At 30.7% G+C, this 19,725-nt stretch overlaps 1 protein-coding gene across 2 annotated transcripts in view; it reads right to left on the reverse strand.

The window, feature by feature from the left end:
* Nucleotides 1–19,725, reverse strand: part of LOC129983828 (neprilysin-2-like) — an 85,035-nt gene that overhangs the window by 24,136 nt on the left and 41,174 nt on the right. The window contains exons 2-6 of one of the 2 annotated variants that reach the window (XM_056093482.1): nt 19,070–19,203; nt 9,970–10,074; nt 6,855–7,016; nt 4,997–5,080; nt 3,896–4,107 (exon numbers count right to left, since the gene is read on the reverse strand). In XM_056093482.1, the coding sequence (XP_055949457.1) occupies nt 3,896–4,107; nt 4,997–5,080; nt 6,855–7,016; nt 9,970–10,074; nt 19,070–19,203 (697 nt within the window). Of the gene's footprint in view, nt 1–3,895; nt 4,108–4,996; nt 5,081–6,854; nt 7,017–9,969; nt 10,075–13,423; nt 13,585–19,069; nt 19,204–19,725 lie in introns of those variants that run through there. The other variant, XM_056093483.1, reaches the window with a different exon arrangement.

Genomic DNA, 19,725 nt, shown 5'->3' on the forward strand with positions numbered 1-19,725 from the left:
TCGCTTCATTGCCCAGCTTCATGAGAGCGTTGAGTTAACGGATTTTTTTCGACAAACATTCAAGAAGTCGAACTAATACTGACAGTTTTAGTAAAAATTTAAACTAAAGAAAAATATTAAGTTCATTTGACTTTCAGTCAATGCTTCAAATTCTTTTTAAAAAAAAAAGATTTTTTTATAGGATTTTGTTTAATTTCCGCATTTTTTGAATTTTTAAACTTTGGTAATCGTGGAATAATTATATAATAAACTTGAATGCACCATTTTGCATCATTGTATAAAAAAAGTATTTTAAATCGTATTTCAAAACGTTTTTAGCTTCAAAACTTTTTTGTTTTTGTTTTTTGGAATAGGGTCAAATGTAACAATTTAGCAAAATTGAAACCATTTATTGAAAAAAAAATTCAAAAGTGGGAAAAATAACTATTTAATATTTCAATGTCAGAAATTTCTAGGCATATTTAGTTCAAATTTTGTTTCAGATAAAAAAAAATTTGGTATAAGGTACCGCATATCATTTCAATTAAGTTTCTGTTATAAATTATCAGGCTCAAATACAGATAAATTCTAAAAAGAAAGGATTGTTTTTAAGATTTAAATAATCCAATAAGTGTGTACATTCAACAAAATCGTTAATATAGAAAAAAAATACAATAATACAGTAATAAAAAAAATAAAAGTAAAAATTAAAATTAAAAAAGTAATACAATACTTTTTTTAAAAATTGCTCGTATATGAAAAAGCAACGTAATCACATTTTAAATATCTCAAATCTAGTGAGAAGATATGTTCTGCCCTAACATAGCCAGTATGTATTCTCAGTTCTTGCACTTTGACATTCATTCTTATAAGCAAACGATTTCCCGGCTAAACGATTAAAAAAGATAAGGAAGGGGGAAAAAGACAACATTCAATAGCATGGGAGAAGTCTAAGTTTCTCGAACAGAACACCTGCTACAGTTCCAGGATGATGTCTGTTTTTGAAAGATTAACAATTTTTTGTAGCAGTTAGCTCCTTTTTACACTTTACCATTTCATTTTTATTATGTCTTTTAATCGGTGCATCTTCACTAATTTATGAAATACTGAAAGTGAAATCGCTTAGAAATTCAATATTTTTGCAATTTCAACAAATTTCTCATTTAGGTAAATAGATATTATTAGTTTAAGAACAATCCAATATCTAGAACAAATAATTGTCAAAACTTTTATTCACTTCAGTAATTAAAAAATAATTTTGAATACAGTTTTTAATAAAATTTTTAGTGTTTCATGATATCATTTTTGCAATCAGAAATGCATTTTTTTTTTTTAATGAGAGGTTTCAAATACAGGATTTAGTCCCCCTCCCTTCATATCTTATCGTTTGGCAGTTGTTTCGTATTTCGACTACGACAGCCTTGTTATGTTTGTTGACTGTTACATCACATATTACTAGGAAGGAAATGAAACGGAAGCAATATTATATACTTGAAATAATGAAGGGAACTATTTCAAAATTATATTTTTTCCTTCATTTGTATCCCATCCATATGGAGAAAAATAAGAAAAAGATCAAGTGGCTAAATGACTAAATACAATATTATTCTTTTCTATACGCTTTAAACCCCTTAAGGCATCAATGAAGCATTTTATTGAATACCGCAGGATGCGTTTTATTTTTGTAGTATAATTAACTTTTCAGTTTTAAAATTAACGAAATCAAAATCAATCGATTTCGAATGCTTTCGTAGTAATCAAATTGGAATGATTTTTATATAATTTTAAAAAAATCATTCTGTTGAAATTATTGATTTCTCTAACAGTTTTTTTGCTTAGTATTATTTAAGAGTCAAATTCGCACACTCATTTTGTCGAATATATTCAAAAGTTTATGGCACAGTTCTGTAATTGGTGACCATGTTTCAGTATTTATTAAAGCCAGATATCTATGTGTAGAATTATATCGAGTCGTTATCATAAAAAAGAACTTCGATTCTCTTGATCCTTTAGAAAAGTAATAAATATAGATGGAATTTAGCAGCACTAAATTTCAAATTTCACACGTTAATATCAATTTAAGTCGGAACTTACATTTTGATATGAAACTGAATATTATGTTGTGATCACTCCTAAAAGTTTTCACTCTAATAAATTTAATAAGCATGCTTGTCTCTAATGAACGTACTCGTGATTATTAACAGTATGCCACTGGTAAACAATAACTACGAAAAAGCCTATTTGAATGCGAGTTCATTTTGGCGATTAGTCACCGGGATGTTGTTAATATGAAGCTACCCAAACACCGAATAGGTATTTTGGACGCATTTTGTCTCAATAATTGGAATCACAATGTAGTCACAAAATTATGTACCAAATTTCATATATTTAAGTCATTGCATTCTTGAATTATCGCGTTAACATGCTAGCGAAAGTACAGACCGACAGACGTTCAAAGATTTGACGGATTTAATTATAAATTTGATATTTATTTATACTTTAAATATCAAATTCATGTACAAAATTTCGTTCATTTTGTTTTTTTGCATTTGTAGTTACCGCCTTAAATTATATTCAGACAACCTCAAAATGGATTTCGTTCAAACTCTGACAAAAAAAACTACAAATTTGGTGTAAAGCCGTACCAAATTTCATCCATCTAGTTCAAAATGTTTTCAAAAATGACTTACGGACTCAGGGGCGTCTGATACGTGAAGATTCGTCAAAATCTCGAGTTAGAAAAATTCTCACTTTTAGTATAGTTCGTATTCGAGAAAGTGAAAATAAATAAAATTCTAATTTTGAATCGTTTTCATTTATTGACAAGGTTCAAAAAAATTCAGATTTTTAATTTTGTGCCCAACGTCATACAATAAAAGTCCATATATCTTTAAGGTTGCATTTTTGGGTTATCATGTTTGCAATCGAACGTTGAAGAATTTAGTGCCATCCTAATTCTAGTGAAAAGATTAAAATATTATTAATTCCCAGTCTTACAACCCCCTGCTCATCATAAAGACATCAAATTCTTTTGACGCTAACACCATATTCTTTTTCCAAACATAAAAAGGTAACTAACTGAAGTGGTCTCCCTGAAACTTGCATTAAAGTTGTGGGCCTTGAGCAAGGCCATGATTACTGTGAGTACTCGGATTTTTATTTTCAGAGTCCTTTACACGAGCATTCTGTGTTTCGTTGTTTTTTTTTTTTTAATGGCACTTGTCATAGACAAGCCCACTGACTTTAGAAGTCAGTGATTTTAAGCCAAGGGTAAGTCTCTTGTTTTTTCAGTAGCGCCATTTAGGGCCAAGAGTACGATTTAGCTACACACACGCACAACCCCCTCTTTCCTTTAGACCTGAATCTGTGTTTCGTAGTACAATGAAGAAAACCAGGTAAGTATTTGGGTGCCGTTTTGTTGACCAATTAAAATCAAAATCTGAAATAGAGCTGCTAATTTAATTACAAAATCGCATACCAAATTTCATATATGTAAATCGTTACCGTTTTGAATGATCACGTTTAGATATATGTGAATGTGCAGAGCAGCAACCGGTCAATTTCTTGATAGAGGTTTACATTTTAGATGCAACTTTTAGACTGTGTACCATATTAAATCCTTGTACGTTGAAGCTATCATGCTCACTAGCAATAGGACACACGAATTTCCAGGGAATGGATTTCGTTAAAAATGTGAGAGTAATATGAAAATTCGGAGTAAAATGTGGCATGAAATATTTCATTCATCTTCATTCATCTGTTCCTGATAGACACCTCGATGCTCCTCCCCTCCCTGCTAACCTGAAAATATTCGATTACTTTGCTTTCGTTGTTATATATTTTGTTAAGAATTAGGGAGTGGAAAATCACTTAGGAGTGGTAAATCAGTAGTGAATTATAAATAAGTAGTACTTACATCTATGATGTGAACCGTGTTATTCCTGTAGTCCGCGGTGACGGAGAGATCGAGGAGGATGTCATGGCTGTAGCCCAACTTGCGGAAGTGGATGAGGGTATCAATCCAGTCGAACTTGGACTTGTCCCACTTCTCCCCTTCGACCACGGGCCACCCACCCAGAGTCTCGAGGGCCTTCAGGAGGGGCTCGCTGCCGAGAGCCTCGATTTGTTCTAGAAAAACGATGGACACCAGTTTCAATTAAGGCAGCATGATTTTCAATTAAGGATTGATTATACTATTGTTCCATTTAAAAGCTACTTTAAGGTGAGTACGGGACAGAACCAAGATCAAATTAATAAAGTTCTTCTAAGAACTCCTCTTTCAAATTGGCACACCACACGAAAGATAGGATATTTGACCCCGAAGGATGTAAAGTATACCAAGCTCTCATATGTGGATGATCTTTAACGAAATCGAGATACGAGTGTCATGAGCTTCATATTTTTATCCTGAAGTCAAGTTCTGACACCAAACCAGCATGAATGCTGAAACGTATGATAAATAAATAGTTTAACAAGATAATAAATAGTTTTTGGCTTCGCATAGGAGCGATTAGTCAAGGTCCTATTTTTCATCTAGATCATATTTATACGTCCATTAGGTTTTAGCCACTTAAAATGTCCATTGTTAATATAGTTCAAGTACTATTTGTGGGCAACGCAGTAGATTCAAGAAAATCTCTTTATCTAATAAGATAACATTGAATTTATTAATTTGATTACTCTATCATTAATTGACAAATCAATATACTTCATTGTGATTTCATTCGATATGAAACTGAAGCATATCGTTTTTTATTTCATCAAAAAATTTGACGATACTTTGGCGAGTTTTGACGATTCTTTTTCTGGCGTCAAATATTGGTACATCACTTCATGAATAAAATGAAAATATTTAAACCACATTATATGATCAAAGGGTTTATTAATACTTTTTTGTGGTTTCTGTGGTTATTAAGAGATGGTAGCACCCCCCCCACTCCTCTATGGGCATAAAAAAATTCATGCCTCCCCCTCCCCGCCTTATAAAAATTGAACTATCGAAGAAACATATACTTACTCAAATCCATGCAGGAAATGTACATATGTTTTATCATTCTCACGAAGTCTGGCTCTGATCCGCTTACTTTCTTTTCCATCAAAACTGCAAAGAAAGAACTAGATATTGAAATGTCTGCATTTGCATACAAAATTGAATGAGGAATTAGTTGAAAAAAAAAACGTATTAAAATACTGACAAAGAGAACTCACAGCATTTCGGGTAAATTATATAACTCAATTCAATTAGAAGTTCACAGAACGGAAATGTGTTGAAATTGTTCTTTTTCTGTATTTCCCCATTCTTAATTCTATTTTCTTGGCCTAATTCACATCGTGAAATCCAGATTCCAATATTCTGAACTTTTCTAACTTTGTTAACAAATAAATTTTTTTTAAATAATTTCAAAGTATTGTCCTAAGTATTTTGATGAATTATTGACACAAACACACACGCATAATCGAATATTCGTTTTTTTTTTCTTTCTAAATATTTTTGATATATTGTATTTATACTTTATAATGAGATATCTAAATTGAAAGTGAATATGAAAAAAATTGGACGTAATGTTATAATTATACTCATAGTTTCTGGTACATCTAAAGGATATTTAATTTCTTAACTGTTTTGCCCCAGTGCCGTGCGTGCATCGATTTATCGAATTTTTATTGTTGTAAGCAAAAAATAAACCATTTATAACGATTATAATTCAATATTAAAATTACTTCGAATACATAGATAAGTATTCAATGGATTTTCGTTTGAATCAAAATAAGAAAATATTCACAAAATAGAAGGTGTCATCTTATTAGATAGTGAAGAAAATAAAACAGTTAAGGGGTTAAGACAACACTAAGGCTATTCTGGAACAGAACTCGCAATTTTGAACCGCGGTCAAATGACGAGGACAACTGAGCTGGCACTGTCTTTTTCCCTCTTCAAGCTTCCACACCGTACCTGCGAGAGGGTATTTGGCCCCGACGGATATAACACGCACCACACCCATTTATATGGCGGTTCTTCTGAGGAATAGGGTCTTGTGCCTGGAATTCTGTGGTCGCCAAAAATGCGAGGCTTCAAGGTTTCATTTTCGGGACCTGAGGTAATCATCTACCGCGATGTGTATTCAGGGTTAATAATTGTTATAGAAATCACATAAATAAATGATAAAACTAAGAAATACGAAAAAAAAACTAAGGAATGAAATAGGATTTTTTCATTGATCTCTTGAATTTTTTTTTCTTAATGTTATAATAAAATATCGTCTGCAAATCAAATTTATTTTAATTTATTTAATATCAAATAAAAAAATTATATATTTTTTAAATTACGGATTTATTTTTATTATTATCTTCAAAATCGTCTGCATTGTCACAGAGGAAAAGAGAATAATTTTTTTAAATTTTTTATTTATTCATTCAAAGGATTCTACCTCTGTATAATGCATTCAAGCAAAAACAAAATCGTGACACATTTTGCATTTTATTTAGAAGTTTTATTGAACTGCTTTTTTTTAAATACTCAGTTTTGTGAAATAAAATAATTCTTTATGTTAATAAAAATTTCATTTTTTTTTTTTGTTTTTTTTTTTGAAACCGCAGTTATCGCCACTTTGCTGAAATTATTTACATTTAATCTGCAAATATATTATTTATAATATGACTTCTTAAAATGCAAAATTAAATCCTTGGTGATATTTTTAGCTTAAAAATTGTCTATTTAATTGCCATTTCTTTTAGAAACAAATTTTCTTAATTTGAATTCTAGAATTATTCGAATTTTTATTGTGATCCCATAGGCTTCGAATATCAAGAACTTATTTAAATTTGGCAAATTCTGATTATTTTTACGTGAGGAAGAATCGGGAAGACGAACCCACCTCTGAGTTTGAGATTGAGATCATCTTGCACTTCCGAGAACACCGACACGGACGACCTGTCTTCGGAAATGGCGTGCGTGTTCAGCCAACCCCCGCAAGAGAACTGGTAGAAGTCATCGCAGGGATCCACGGATTCATCCATGTTGGACAGGATAGTGGCAGCTGAAAATGGAGAGAATTTGTATACAAAAAGACTTTAAAACATTTACGAAATGAAAGAAAGAGAGAGAGATTAGTGTCATAACCACTTTTTAAAAATTCTCACGTTTGTCATTTATTGCTTTACACTTCACTTCACTTCGAAGTTATAGCTTTTATCTTCCATACTATGCGTAATATTCTCAAAAACTAATGTGGCGCGTATATCGTGTTAGAACTTATGATCCTATTAAAACGCATATAAATGAATAGTCTTCTGTTGTATCCTAAAGAAATCACTGACTTCTCAAAATATTTTTTCGGTATGATTTTTAAGATTCGATTAGCACACTCAATTTGCGATATACATTCGAAAGTTTATGGTACTGTGCTGTAAAAATGGTGGCCATGTTTCATTACATATCAAGATAATATATCAATAATAAGAATTATATCAAGTTAGTGTATACTTCTAAAAAGATGAGCAGTTGAATATTTTTATTACAAAAATTTTCTGTGGACCTCTTTATTTTACTAATCAAATGCTGACAACTTTGAAAAAGATTTGAATTTTTCACAAAAAGGGGAATATAGGAGATACTCTCCTTGCTATAGAAACTAATTTAACGAGTATTATTTAGTATAATTATAATAAGTAGAGGACGCGCGTTAAATCTGTCGTGGTCACAAAATCCTCCATGCCGAGAGTAATACCACTGGGGGTACTGGATCAGGGGTGATCGTTCTCTGATTCAGGTCTAAATTACGATCTGTGGTTGAGTGAAGGAAATGCGTGAATGAAGTCCGCCCCGTAAAAAGGGTTGTGACGTATGTGTAGCTAAGTCGTGCTCTTGGCCCTAGATGGCGCTACTATAGAAATAAGAGGCGCTCCCCCTCAGGCTTAAATCGGCTGTCTTCGAACAACGGGCTTGTCCATGGCAAGTGCCATAAGAAACAATAACAACATAATAAGAGAATATAAAAGAAGAATTCAAAAGGAGTATCCAAAATAAGGTGTAATTTAATTAAAGACCGTAAATCAACGGGAAGTGATCACCCGAAATTTTTTCGCATACTTTCTAGTAAAGATGTCATTCCCCTCGCACCTCAAATTCTGATCTTGAACAAGGTCTTGAATGCCACGAGTGTTCAGATTTTTATTTTTAAGGTTTCGATCCTGAGAGTAGTAGTTCCGTAATAAGCAAAACAAACAGGTGGTTGTGCATTCCTTGAACAGCATTGATTACGATAGTTACAAAATATTGATCTTCGGCCTGCATCTAGAGTGCAATCTTTGGTGATATTCGCCGACACGCGGTTTATACACATGTGCCAGAGGATCAGAGTGACAGTTTGGAATCCGTTTTCCCGACTGTTTTAAATTAAAGTTGACATAGAACTAGAATTGTAGTCAGAAAAGCATATATCAAATTTTACCTAAATCATTTTTGAATTGTGGCATTTAGATGCATGCAAAAGTATAGACTGACAGACGATCAACCCCTAGATGGGTTTAATTCCAAATTTAATTTGGATTTGTGTACCAAAATTTATATAATAGATAATCCACAGACAATAACTCAATGTATCTGTATTCACAGTCAATAACTCAATGTATCTGTATTCACAGTCAATAACTCAATGTATCTGCATTTACAGTCAATAACTCAATGTATCTGCATTCACAGACAATAACTCAATGTATCTGCATTCACAGACAATAACTCAATGTATCTGCATTCACAGACAATAACTCAATGTATCTGCATTCACAGACAATAACTCAATGTATAACAATATTGTATTCAAACAATAAAAATGTGTTTTACGAACTCAGAAAAACCTGAAACGTGGAGTTTCATCAAAATCAATTTTTTGACGTTTAAAATATTTTTTCTCTGTGTACTTTGCATAAGAGAAAGTAATAAAGAAAAGTTAAATGTTAAAAGTTTAATTTTCTTCCAAATTTCCTTCAAACAGTTTGATTTTTATTCATTTCACTTTTTTCTCTTTAATTTTCTTTCAATATTGATTCTTCAATTTCCGTACTCTTTCATTTTTTTTCTTTCTTCTTAATGAAGATTGAAATGGTGACTAAAGTTCTACTTTTGATAAATATTTATAAGCAAAGGAAATTTTACGAAACTTTTTTTATATTGTCTATGAAGATACAAGTATTTTATTAAGTCCAAAATCTGTTAGATGCTATTGCATAACGACGATTTTCGCATTTATGAACCTTTTCCACATTTTAGCATGATAATGGTTACGGGCTAGATGTTATCTATGAATTGCAATATGCATAGCACATAAATATTTTAATTAAAAATTATTTGAAATGTTACATTTTTCCCCAATGTCATCAGAATTTTTAATCGAACAAAAACCATTTTAAATCCATTTTTTTAATACAAAACTTTGGTTTCTGTGAGGTCACCTTTATTACTGTGAACTTTTTTTTTTTTTTTTTACAATTTTAATAATTTTTTAAAACATTTTGAAGTGAATTTTACCTTGATGTCTTTCCTTGTTTTAGAAGAATGTGTTTATAAGTAGAGGCGTCATGACGATATTCAGTTCTAATTTTTTTATTTGCATGTTACCGATTGATATTATATTTATAATTGAGTAATTTTTAAAAAAAACGATGTAAGAATCTGATAAAAAAATATTATCACGTACTATGTTACACAATAGAAACTCAAATAATAAACTTTTGATAGACTAAATTCTTCAACAAATGTTTTTATGACCATAAAAAAATCCAAATAGCCAAGTCCCATTATTATTATTTTTTTTAATTTCAAAGAGGGCGTTTCTTTGTTCACTCGAATCCGGGCTGAGTGGAGTCCCTCCCAAAGCCCCTGCTGTCAGCCCTTGACAGGTCCACAAATTTATTCTCAGTGCGAAGTATGATCCATGGCAAAACAAAGCCCCCATTGAGGCAAGTGTGACTGATAAGAGAGGAGGCACTCACCTGCCTTGACGCATCCGGGTGTCAGGCACACATTCGAGATGTCAGACGAATTGGGGGAGACGAGGCGGTCGCTGTTGGAGGGTACGTAGATGGCTTGCCGGGAATCTGGAAAGGAAAACATCACTGTGAATAACATTCAAAATGGGTTCAACTTGCAATCTCTGCTTGAGGAATATAACCTAAATGCAGAAATCACAAGAAAAGATATTAGTTAGTGAAAGTGTCCCAACATCGATTTCTTTGCATCTTTCAACAACTTGACATTTTCTATGTTTAGTTCCGAAATGTAATGAAGAGAATCCAGTTCTCTTTTTTGGGTGTCTTCTTCCCATTGACCCATTTGGATCCGAACTTTGATACAGATTTCCGATTTTGATGTCAAGATCAAATACCGAATTTCATTTATTTAGTTTGTTGTATTTTAGAGTTATGGTGTTCATATACTCACAAACGGTCGATATTTTGATGAATTATATCCAAATTGATACAAGCACAATGAAACTTGCCTTGACGAGCATCATTGGTTCCCGAATCTTACTTGTAATTCGAAACACTCTTTGGACGAGACAATCCATGTAAAATAGGACCAATGCCTTCCATTCCGAAAAAAAAAAATATTCAGATAGATTTAAAACAACGTAATTTATTATTTATAATGCATTCTATTTTGCAAGTAAATAGCCTAAAGACATTTGTCTTTGGCTGCTTTTCAAAATTTGAAGAATATGAGACACAGCATTATCGTTGAATGAGTTTGTAGTACTCATAGCTACTGCCTTATCAGTGATTCTTTTCAACGTTAGATGCAATAATTTCTCATGCTTATAGCATTTCCCTTATTTTGCTGGAAGATTGTCGCTATGTAGCGCCATTATTTCTTCCTCTCCCGAACAAATCTCATCTATAGCTATTCACTGTTTTAAGATGCAGCTCCGATAATTTTGGCTGTTATTCCACCAGCCCATTCATGCGACCTCTATCAACATAATCATGGCCTGAGACAAAATATCGTCGATTAAGGCATCACAAGTACTTACTCAGACCCCCCCCCCCGGTATCGCAATCGCCAATGTTTTCTGGCCAAAACGACTTCCATGTAAATAGAAGGATTATCTTCAAACAAGCTCTCAACACAGATTCATACAGGTCAATCAACATGTGACGTCAAGGTGTCTCTTCACCACTCGCTTTGCGAAACATTGCTCCTTAAGCGAGTTACTTTTTTTACATTTTGTTTTGCTCATTATGCGACATGCTCTTTACAAGGTTCGACTGCATACATTTCTGATGATAAAACTGTAAAGTTTCTTTCATCTAGCCAGCTGCATTTGTGAGTTAACAATGCTCATTTTCATGAGGACAAGCAGACTTCCCAAGGATAAGTTTCATCCAAAATTTGATAGTAAACAAAAATTTTGGTATAGATCTCCTTGTATCAAATTTAAATCTTTTTGTTCGTTGTGTTTCGTTTCCGCAATGCCCAAAAACGGGCAGACAGACACAATTCCAAAGATGCTTTTTTCCTTTGAATTAAGGAAATCTAAAATAGGGTGATTTATCAGCATCTCGTGGTGTAATTTTTTAAGGATTGCAATGTGTAATTTTTTAAGGATCTTCCTCTTTGCAACTCCTATACCAGAAAATAAAAGTCTGGCACGAAAGATGTCGGTATTTTAATTGCAAAATAATATTCAAACACAATGGACATTTATCATGTATTTTCCAAAAGAGAACTATCATGAAATGGATTTCACAATTCCAAACAGTATTCAGAAAAAACGGAAGCCCACTCGCCAAACTTCCTATTATATCAAAATGAGTATATTTACTCCAACATGACACACTAAACGCACATAAATTCAGACACACAAAGGAGATTTCTTGGAATCAGATCTCGTAACCACGATTTCTCGAAGTCAAGACCCAGGCTTGCAAGCCGCTTTAGACAAAGCATGTATCATTGAAATTATATAAGATTAGCTGCAAAGTATAGAACATATTTCTGTTTTTGAATCTTGTACGTCTTAGAAAAAGAGACGCCGATCAAAATTTTTAATGGAATTTCTATATTATGCTTTTAAATTGCTCGAGTAGCGAGTTCTACTAAGTTGGATATAACAAAGGACAGAAAAAAAAAAGAAAAAAAAATGATGAGTGGGAAAAGAAAGCAAATGTTTTGTTTTTATAAAATTTAGTAATGAATGCTTTATTTCATCGAAAATCTAATGAATTATTCAAAATTTCAAACAATTTGCTCCGATTTGAAATACTAAATTTTTGAATTTTTTCTTGCATAAAATTTGCATGATTTATTTTCCGATTGAAATTATTTATTATTTAATATATTGTATATTACATTATTAACAATGAAAAGTATGAATTTCATGTAAAGTGTTCAAATTTAATTCTTTGAATAAGCAAATGTAATTATTAAAAACTAAAAAAAATTATAACATTGTCCTTCACAAAATACATATATTTTATACTCCATTTCTTATATTCAGATATGACGCTGAAAGACATTTATGATTTGCCAGTAAAATGTGTATCACAATTTTTTTTTTATCTCTGCAAAAAACTTTAAATCTTTTCAACAATTTTATTTTCCGATTATTGACTTGTTAGAATAAACCACGAATACTTACATATGATTATTAGTAATTTCTCAAGTAGATCCATCAAAGGAAAGAATCTAAGCAGGAACTTGATCAGTGTAAAGCTAATTTTGGCTTTTACTGTCTCTAAAATCATAACAATGACTACAAGAATACCGACAATAAGAGCGAAAAAAAAAAAAAAAACCTGACAAGTTTATTGTTGCATGAGAGAACAATAATTTTGAGACAATAAAAATACTCACGTGAATTGCCAAGAGTTACGCTTTTAAAATAAAATATACCGTGTAGTAACTTTTTATAAAAATTCAATTGAAAAGAGGCTTTTTTAATTTATTCGAAAACACAAATTTTCAGCTTTTGTCTCTTAGCTGGTGAAGAAGAAAACGCTGAGCCATAACTTCGTCAGATGAAATTCGACATCGATATGTAGAGAACAGATCTTACGAACTTTGACATTCAATCAGCATTTGTAAAGCAAGAAGTGAGTCAAAGCATATGTGCTATGTTTTTATTTAAATGATCAAAGCTCCTTGAATTGTTATTTTTGAAATACTTTTTAAGAATTTTTCTCTATTGAAACTTAAAATTTGATAAGTTTTCAGAATCTGCTGTTCTTTAAAACAGTTTTTTCAAGTCCCTTATCCTTGATTTATTTAAATTCTCGAAAGTTTATTAAGAAAGTTTTAATTCTAAGTTTTAATTCATTCATAAAACCTTATCTTATAAAAACAACAAAAACTTTTGACAATAACTTCTTGTGCAAGTTAAGCAGATGGATAAGAATTAACAGCATTTGCCTATAAAAAAATAAAATAGTTTTAAAAATTTCCACTTACGTATCAAAACACTTAAAAAGACGAACCAAACAGCAAAACTCAGCATGGTTGCTTTAAAGTTGAACCCAAACATGAAACCCATCTCATTTTTGACGGAAAAGCTCGAAGGCAGGAAATATATATGTGCCACTAGTGTCTAACTCTCCAATTAGTTGGAGATAAAATAATCCCGATGCTATAAATAATGACGTGCTGTATACGGGTCGGTCGGGCTGTAATCAGTAAACTCCAAGGTTGTCAAGCGACACGTGATCTCGGAGCATTTACTTAGAAGAATGCGATAGTCTATGCATTGTAGACTTGTCATTAAACATCGCGGCTCAGCTGCTCCTCAAAAAAGGGAGATAAGATCGGTGATTAGGGGAGATATTTGTTATTTTCGTAACTTATTGTAAAATTGTCATGCATGCGCGTAATTGTTTCTTTTCTTTTATTTACCTTTAAGAAGAAAACGCACTTTAATGGCGTTTTTAAAGGTACTTATTTGAAAAGTAATAAATCCAGATATTGTTATTTTTTATTGTTACTAGTTCTTTCTGGTAACCAGTTGTTAGTCCAATATCTATAAAATTTAAAATAATTGACAAAAACCAAATAATCATTTCTCAAATTATAATCATTGCACCGATTTCGCCAGTTTTTGTTCCATATGAAAGATGATGGCACTTTGATAAGTTATAAAAGGTCGTATCCACATCTGCTTACATTTTTGAAAAATATTACAAAATAAACAGCATAAAGGTCTACCCAAAATTTTCACGTATACTTTTTAATAAAGGTGTTAACTCCCCCCCCCCTTTCCGCAAAAGATTGTGGGATGTGGATAAGGCAAAGCATGATATTTGCTTACAATATTAATCGTTGGCATGAATTTAACATTTTCACTAAATCTATCATATAATCCATGGCAAGAATTTTTGGCGATGAATCCCTAGCATGCGGTTAATAGTATCCGAAAATAAAATTTGTGTTTCAGATGCTTTTTACCCCCCCAACTTTGACGCAGTAAAATTTGACACAGAAATACATCTGCAGTCACAACATATATCAAATTTGATATATTTAAATCACTGCGCTTTTGAATTATCGCGTGTATATGCTTGTAAAAATACAGTCTGACAGAGGTTAATCCCGTATTTGATTTGGCTCAAAATTTGAGAGATGTCTATCAGATCCATAGTATGGATGTTATATACGTTCATTTTCAAAAATGTTTCTCGAAAGTGAAGGGTGTTGGAAGATGAGAGACCATTGATTATGTAACTAAAGATCATAAGCTTTCATATGATAAAATTTTTGAAATCGGTTGAGTGGTTATAGTTGGCGAAATCTATCGTGAATTTTCTTCATAAAGCATACGCAGTGAAGTAATGTTTTTGAAATTTTTTTTCAAAAATGGAAAATGTAAAAGGAAGATGGCCACTAATGGCAAGTTTAGAAGTCACGTGCATATGGGAAAAAATTGGCAAAATCGGACTAGTGTTTGAGGTTGGGCGACTGTTCCTTTCCTTGTCATTTTAAATATAGAACCTGATTTTTAGAGATTTTTATATTATTTCAGTTCACATTTTGAAAATTCTTGCATTCAAATTTTAATATGGAGCCTATACAAGCTATTCGTTATATCAAGATCAGCATTTAAAAATAGCTATCAATTTAGCTCAAAGAACAATTTCCTTTTTCTCTGTAACTTCGAATATTTCTCAATTTACCATGATTCAAATACAAAACGTAGAAATAAAAATACATAACAGAAATGAATAAAACATTTGTCCAATCTTCTTCAAAAACCGAACCCCTAAGAGCATCCAAAAAAAATGAGTCAGTCACTCATACGATTGAAAAAATTGCTACTGTTGTCAGTAAATTGTATTGAAAAGTTGAATAACTGTTGAATCGCATAAGAAAAAGTCGACAGTCGAACATCTTAGAAATTCGTAGGTAAATCGCTTTTGTAGAAACCAAACACTTTAAATCTAGATCTACCACAAAAGAAAAGGACAATTTCGAGTTTGACAGAAGATCGACTCATTTGAAGAAAATCTTGCTAATGATGGGATCTAAATGAAAAATGTGTTCTACTTATAAGACAAGAAACAAACAAACAGGTGTGTGAACTTTTACAAGAGAAAAGAAAGTCATTAAATCGTCACATGAATTCCTTAGATTTTAGGAAGCCATAAACATGAAAAGCAACTATATATTTTTGCTTCTAAATTGAAGCGTGAAAGTTATAAACTAAATAAAAAATTGCCCGTCAATTAAAATTTCCACATATTTATATGCATTGTTCACATTTTTGAAAAATCATGAGACTCCTCCTCCTTTCAGTTGAAAAAGTATAAAAATCATTTTAAGGAAATTGTCTTTTTGTATTTATTGGAACAATCTTGTCTATTTAACAAAATATAATTCGTATATAATGGACAAACCGTAGTTTTATTTTTTTTTTTTTTAATTTCAGGCCTAATATCACACTGGATGCCTTTTGTGAATTTTTTCCAAGAGTTTTAGCTTAGAAAATTTTATGTTTTAATCCTCTTTTAAATTTCAATGACATTTCAAAAGAATTATTTTTTTTATCTGTGCTTTTTTATAGTGCTATGATAACCTTAACATAATTTATGAAAAAATTTACCATTAAACATTCTCAAGAAATGTACATAAATATAAAAAACATCACATTTAATTCATTCTTTTAATCTGTAATTTTTTTTATAATTAAATAAAGAGGCAAAACAATTTGGTTCTTTATTTGCAAATTTTTTTTAAAATATCAATTATGTATTGTTATTAAACCTGAAGAGCATCATTATGTGTTGAAGATGTAAGCAGTTTTGCAAAACACTAATGCTTTTCCGATTTAAATATGTTTTGGTCCTTTAAATAGAGATTTTTGAAAATTGAAGTAAATTTAAATTCCTTTCCTTTTTTCTCTTCCCTCAATTCCTTTGAAAATACATTTTTGAGAAGAAATATTTAAAGGGAAATTGAAATTTTTTCCAAGGTAAGATTTTAAATATAAAAAAAAATTATATATGTCCCTAAAAATTCTTATGAAAAAGATTTTAAAAAAACCCCATGTAATTTGTTATTGATTAACAAAAGGGACAGAAATAAGAAATGTAAATTATTTTTTTCTCTCTCTTTTATCATTTTAGCATTAAAAATGACCTTTTGAGAACTCTGATACTCCAAAACTACCAAGTTACGCCGAAATCGCCCGAATTCCTGAGAGAGACGCGACGAATGCAAAATAATTGTATTTAAAGATATCGCACAAAATGGTAATCGCAGCCATTGAAATAAAGAACCTTTTATTTATCATTAAGTGCTTTGTTTTTCACGTAAAGGGATGCGATAAATGTTTTAAGATTCAATACAATAAGAAATCCAGAAACAATTGATCGTTTATCTTGGTTTAGAAACATTTCCCAAACAGTGGTTGAGCGTTAATGCGCATATATGTTCCCTACTTTTCTTAATATAAGCAGCGAATGCGTAGTATTATACATACAGAGTAACGATTTTAGTCATGGACACGTCAAACAAATTTAATTATTGATTAAAAGCTGTAAAGCAGAAAATACAAATACAATTTAATACGAAAAAACAACAACATACTCTACGTTATCTGAAAAACACTCCTATACACATTCATATGTAAATGCCGGTTAAACTAACACTTTCCACTGCTAATTTCATTATTATTGCACATTGGGCCTCTTTAGAGGAATCCATGGTATAACGATGCTTATTTCATTGCTATAATCACTAATCGATTTATACAGTTAACTGATAAGAAAATCGAACGAAATATTGCCCATAGAACCACTGCTTTCTTTGCGTTTGGATTGTCTTATATTCTATTTCACACATTTGATATTAAAAGAAGAACGCATATTACGAACAACGAAATAAGAATTGTATTACGATCGCAAGTTGTAGTTATTTTTTTAAGAAATTAATTTTACAGTATATTTATTATTAATACTGAAAACTGATTGTGCATTAAGATTTCGTTTGGGATAGTAATAAACATAAAAAATTGCAGTTAAATTTTACTGGTATGGAAAAAAAAATTAGGCATTAACTTTTTTTTTATTTTGTTATTCAAAACTATATTTTGGATAATTTTAGATTTGTGAAGATGGAATTTATAATAAATTATCAATCACTTTCTCATGTGCCAGAGCTTTATATTTTTTGCACTTGTATATTTTGGTTTGAAATACATGCTTTTAACATTTTAAAAACTTAAATAATCGATTAATTAAATTTAATTCCATACGAGTAGGGCCTTCTGGTTGCACATAACGAATTTCTAGAGACCACTATATTTATAATAATAAATTATCACTTAAAGATGAAAAGTAGAATATAATTTAAATAAAATCACTTTCAATTACTTTTTAGAACACTGATAAAAAATGCCTTTTAAAAATTGTCTGAATTAAATTTATTAAAGCGTTTCGACAATAAAATAACAAATATATATAATTAAATTATAAAAAAATATACAGGCCTTGCAGTTTTCAATATTTGAATGGTAAAATAAACAGTTTTATATAAATTTGCTACAATGGAATAATTGTAGGAATTTGCTACAATGGAATAATTGTACAATGGAATAATAAAAAAACTGTGAAAGAACAAATAAAAAACAATTGACAAAACAATCGTAAAACTTGATTTTAGTTTACGCTTCAAAACGTTTTCGGGAAATTTCGGAATGCTGCTATTAAGACATTTTTATTGCTAAATCCTATCAAACGGTTTTTTTTTTAATTCTTCGAAAAAGGACGTTTTATGCTAATACATGTTTGATAAACTTCAGGAATGTGTATGCATTTTAACCCTTGATTCGATGTAATATTCGAAGCTATTGCAATAAATCTACAAGAAATACATCTATTGGATCAGATGCAATTGATACAAAGAAACAAAATAATCATATATGAATTCTGATTTTTTTTTAAGGCTGAAAAATATGGTAGATGGGTAAATGGGAAGAAATAAAATAGAAGCATGAAAAACGATTACAAATTCATTGTAGTTTTCATTCATTAATATTAGAAACAAAGATTTTTTTTTAATAAAAATTTCCTCTCAAAAATATGGCCATGAAAATAATATCTTAAGTACACAAAGCGCCTTTAGAAATAATTGAATTTATAATATGTAATGATCTTTAATGAATAATTATGAATTTTATTATATTTTTTGACAAATCAATTTGACTTAATTTCTTTATGCTACTGTTTTCGAGCTTTTATCTTTCATCTTTTTTGATAGATTATTACCTGCTGTTTAGTACACTTATAAAATAATACTTTTAAAAACAGTTTTTGTTATTTTAGATTTTATAATTCGTTATTACTAATGTAATGAAATTTTGTAATCAATTCCCCTTAAATTCACTACTGATGCCGTTTCTTTATGGAATCAAAACATAACTAAATTTATTAAGTGATATTTAAGAGCTAAAACACTACTGTAAACACGTAGCAAGTAAATACTACTGTTCGAAATGGTAGATCCATCAGGAACTGAATGGAAAATCCAGGGCGAAATTCCATCTTTAAAAAATGCAACAAATCAAATTAAATAAAGGTAGACTATTTTTGGAAATAATAAACCACTCACCTATGTTCTTTTGATAGAGGTATCCGAAAACGGCAAGGGCTGCGGCCATCACGGACAGCATGAGTAGAGAGGTCACCGTGACGAAGCAAAGCGTCCTCTCTAATTTTGTGCGGCGATTCCACCATGGCGGATTTCTGGAATATAAAAATAGAAATCAGATCTATATACAGGAAGACATATCGAGATACTGAAGTATTTATAAAAAAATTCTTTAAGTTAGTGGCTTTAATGTTTGACATGTTATACTGAATACATTGATACTTTGTTTTTTTTTGTCAGCATGCATTAAAATATTCTAACTATTCGAAATTAAAATAATTTGTTGGTTTAATTTATTTTTATTAAAATGAAATGTGTCTAAAATCTGTTATGTTATACTTATTAAATAGATGCTTAAATAAAATTTCAGTAATAGAGAATGTTTTATTTCGGGTCTCATTCTAAAAACAATACTGAAAAAAAAAAAAAAAAAAAAAAAGAGAAAAAAAAAACGTATCAATATTTTTGACAAATAGCCAAATTATGAATTACTTCCATTGTCGAAGAAAACCATTTAGAATATGTATTTATGTGTGATTTTATGGATTGCATTGCATTACCACAAGACGTTTATTCGGCTCGGTTTGATTCTATGATATGACCAAACCTTGCAATAT

This window comes from Argiope bruennichi, chromosome 9 (assembly GCF_947563725.1).
Source record: "Argiope bruennichi chromosome 9, qqArgBrue1.1, whole genome shotgun sequence".
In the NCBI taxonomy this organism is placed as follows: domain Eukaryota; kingdom Metazoa; phylum Arthropoda; class Arachnida; order Araneae; family Araneidae; genus Argiope; species Argiope bruennichi.